Source organism: Halyomorpha halys, unplaced genomic scaffold, assembly GCF_000696795.3.
Source record: "Halyomorpha halys isolate HHAL.00 unplaced genomic scaffold, Hhal_1.1 Scaffold158.1, whole genome shotgun sequence".
Lineage (NCBI taxonomy): Eukaryota > Metazoa > Arthropoda > Insecta > Hemiptera > Pentatomidae > Halyomorpha > Halyomorpha halys.
Window position 1 is genome coordinate 295,588 of NW_027107138.1, and position 3,902 is coordinate 299,489.

The 3,902-nt window shown below is 32.7% G+C and overlaps 1 protein-coding gene across 1 annotated transcript in view; it reads left to right on the forward strand.

Moving 5' to 3' along the window:
* Nucleotides 1-2,213: 2,213 nt before the first annotated feature.
* elm (calcineurin like EF-hand protein 1 elm) overlaps nucleotides 2,214-3,902 on the forward strand; it is an 8,403-nt gene continuing 6,714 nt past the window's right edge. Inside the window, exon 1 of the mRNA XM_014417492.3 lies at nucleotides 2,214-2,453. Within this exon, the coding sequence (XP_014272978.1) occupies nucleotides 2,387-2,453 (67 nt within the window). The 5' untranslated portion in view covers nucleotides 2,214-2,386. The remainder of the gene's footprint in view (nucleotides 2,454-3,902) is intronic.

A 3,902-nucleotide genomic window follows, 5' to 3' on the forward strand; every position in this document is an offset into this window, starting at 1 on the left:
TAGGGGACATATGTCCCAGAATAAAGTTATTTTTTCATTTCATTTCCTCCATTGTAGTGTAACTTCTCATAGCCAACTTTTGTCGATACCAGACTTTTATTATGTGGTGATCCGTGTTACAGTCCACTCCTCTAAACGACCTTACATTTCTGATATCTGAAGTATGTCTAACCTCTATGAGAACATGATCTATTTGGTTTCTGGTCAGGCCATCCGGCGAGATCCATGTCTCTTTAAATATTTCTTTATGTGGGAATTTAGTGCAACTAATGACCAGCCCCTTTTCCATTTCAAAGTTAATTATGCGATGACCATTATCATTAGAGTAGTCATGTTTACTCTATCTGCCTACACTATGTCTGAAGCCACTTCTTTACCTATCTTAGCATTCAAGTTGCCTATGATAATTTTTACATCTGGCCTCGGCATTGAGTCATATTCTCTTTCCAAAGTTCCATAGAAAATATCCTTCTCCTCCTCTTCCCTGTCTTCTGTAGGGGCATGTACGCACATAATCGTGATTTTGAAAAACCCTTCCTCTAAGTCGCACTGTACAAATTCTTTCACTGATCAGTTTATACTGTATTATTGTGTGCTTAATAGATTTTCTTGTCATGTAGCCTATCCCATATACACTTGCATCGTGTCCACTGTTAATGAGCAGATAATTTTCTAATTCTATCGTTGTCACATTTCTCAAACGTATCTCCTGTACAGATATTTATCAAGCTCATTCTCTAATCTCTTGCTTGAACCTGGTTGATTTAATCCTCTAACATTCCAAGAAGCAATATTAAGCCCATATTTCCATGCCGGGGTCAAATACCTTGTGTGACTGTCCGTATATCCGAGGCTGTGTGTTGTTTTCTGAACTTATAAGTTTTTTTCTGGTTGGTGGGTAGTTAACCCTCCTCCTTTATCCGAGCTTGGGACCGGCAACTAACTCCTTGGGAACCAGCAGGCGGAGTTTAACGGAATAATTACTCCATCAAAAAATGTTTAAGGTATTCTCTCAAACCAGCATTTTTAGGCTTATATGAGATTTCTTTCTTCTCTGTGGTCACCTCTCTCTCCTCTACCTTTTATCCTTTCTTAAGCTCCGGCGTCTAGCTACCCTCCGGGCTTACATACCTCCTTCTCCTCTGTCTGAATAGTACCCGGCAAAATGAGGGCACCTCGCAATAGCCCACCTCGACACTTCCTTTAAGGTTCTAACAAAATTTAAGTATCAATACCTACATATAATTTGTTCTTATCTTAGTCCCTTATGACTTTTCCTCCTAAAGAATATTGTATTTAGGAAGGCCAAGAAGTCAGTTAAGTTCTCTTACCAGAAGACGAAGTAGAAGGTATTTTGGACCCAATTTTTTTTTTTTTTTTTTTTAGCTCTTTGTTTTTTTTTATTAAAATGTATTCGTTGGTTTTTCATGTTTTAATTAATCATTTAAAATGGGAGGAAAATTAGGATCATTTCTTCCTGAAGAAGATATTATAAAACTTCAAAATGAATCAGGATGTAAGTGAATAACTTTTTTATTTAATTATGTGTAGGTATTGTTTTTTGTTTTATTGAGAATTGATGTCGAGGTATTATCAATACACTCCAAGAAACTCAATATTTTTTATTCAATTCGCTTTATATTTTTGTTTAGTTATTACTTTTTATTTGAAGAGATTATTTTCATTATGTTTGAATAGATTTTATTCAATGTCATTGTTGCATGATTATCTACCATGTAAAGGAAAGTCGTTCTTTAGTTTTTCATAATTTGAAATAAGGTAACAGGCCTTAGAAATTTTGTTTTCTTACTTAACAACCTACCCATCTTAAGTCTATCTGTTCACATCTAACCATCGTATTAAGTACTAGTATAATTGTAGTAATAGTAATAGTAAAATTGTATATCACAATGTTATAACATTATATATCCAAGTAGCTGAAGTTACGATATAAAACATTTTAATAGGGTTCTTGTGCTAATTTTAGTTATTTGTATTATTCCAACTTTATATTTCTAGTTGAAACCTCCAGTTAGCCTGTAATAAAACTTGATGGGTTGTTGGTTTAAAACATCAGGTGGAAGTAAATTGAAATTTGGTATTAGTAGAGCCATTAGCGATGTTACTTCTAACGAAACTACAGTATCGATAGCTACATGGATTTTGTCCCCACCTTACTCCCTTGTAACCCCTCCAACTGAAAATATTTAGTTTTTATCATGGTCTAGAGGTTAGTGAGTGATAACATTCTCATATAGTAAAGGAGTTGGAGAGATTCAAAGTCCCATTTTAGACCTTTGTTTTTTTATCTCAATTCTTTTATTCATTTATTTCATCGTTTAATTTTATTTATTGATTTAATTCATTTATTTCACAATCATTTAAAATGGGGAATCGATCATCATTACTTCTTCGTGAAGAAGAAATTGCACAAATTCAAAGTGAAACAGGATGTAAGTAAATAAGTTTTCTATTAAACTCAATGTAGGCACTATTACTTTAATTTTTAATGGATTTTGAGGCGTTACCAATAGATTTCAAGAAACTAATCTCTTAATCCATTTTATTTAGTAATCAATTCTTATTTTAATGGATTATTTTCAAGATAATACCATTGTTTCATGATCATTTGCAAAACAAAAGAAAGTCATACTTTAGTTTTCATGATGTTTAATAACCGCTGTCATGCTTTCAAATTTTGTTTTTGCACTCTACTTCCCAAGTATATTTAGTCCTTCAATTCACATCTAATCACAAAGTTTTAAGTATTTCACATGAAATAAATGAATGAAAGTTGTATGAAATATCCAAGCTGCTGAAGTGATTGATGTCCATTGGGTTTTAAGCCCTAAAGCCCTAACAAACAACAACTTGCTTAATGTTAGGAATATATATTTGTTTTATTTCATAATTTACACACATCACAAACAACAAGTAAACTTGGCTTATGTTCATTTATTATGCCACAATGATAAAAATAAATAATTTAACCTTCCTACAGTTGCACCTCCTAGTTGGCATGTGTATCTCACAGATGAGACTTAAGTTTGTTATAACTATTAATTTTTTAACATCACTCAGAAGGCTGGATATCAATATAATGTTCTTGACAACAATGTTTTGGTACATATGGAACAATTTTTGCCTCTTCTAGAATGCTAAACAAATTTGTTGTTTTAAATTAACTGGAAGTTTTTAAAGGCTTTCTGGTCGAATTTAACTATCTGACACAACAGTGCCGTTTGGTTTCTGTTGTAATTTGAAGAACATATAAATTCACAATGAAAAGTAATTTATATTATTGATCAATATTTGAGAATACATCAGGAAAACAAAAAAGTTAAAAAGCTTTAGGGGATGTGTGCGCCAATTTGAGTGCTACAAAAGCCATTCTTTTTGAGGTAAGAACTGAATTAAGAAAATCAAAAGAAGTGGATGCAGAAAAGGATGGATTTATCCTCTTTTTATATTCCAAGTAAATTTGACAAACATATTGGCTTAGTATTTCATAGATACTTGCACCCCACAATGATCCAAATTCGGAAAAATCTGGCCTAAATTCTATAATTTACTAGTATGCCACTTGTGGTTACCTTGTGTGGATAAACTAGAATTACTTTTGGAAAAAGATACTTGACCGTATGAAGTAGATTAGAGGAAGATAGTTGGGGTGGCGGTCAATAAATGTATCAAAATAATAAAAGAAAACTATTTATTGTTATCCAACGTTTCGCCCCAATTTTCAGGGCTGTAAGAATGAAGTTCTGCTACTAACAGAGAGTTCTCAAATAGTTGTAATTCTGTAAATACTTGAAGAAGTTTGTCGGGGGGTGCGGTCAGCAAAGAACAACATAAATAAACAAAACCATATTTATTTATTTTATGCCGACGTTTCGACCTGA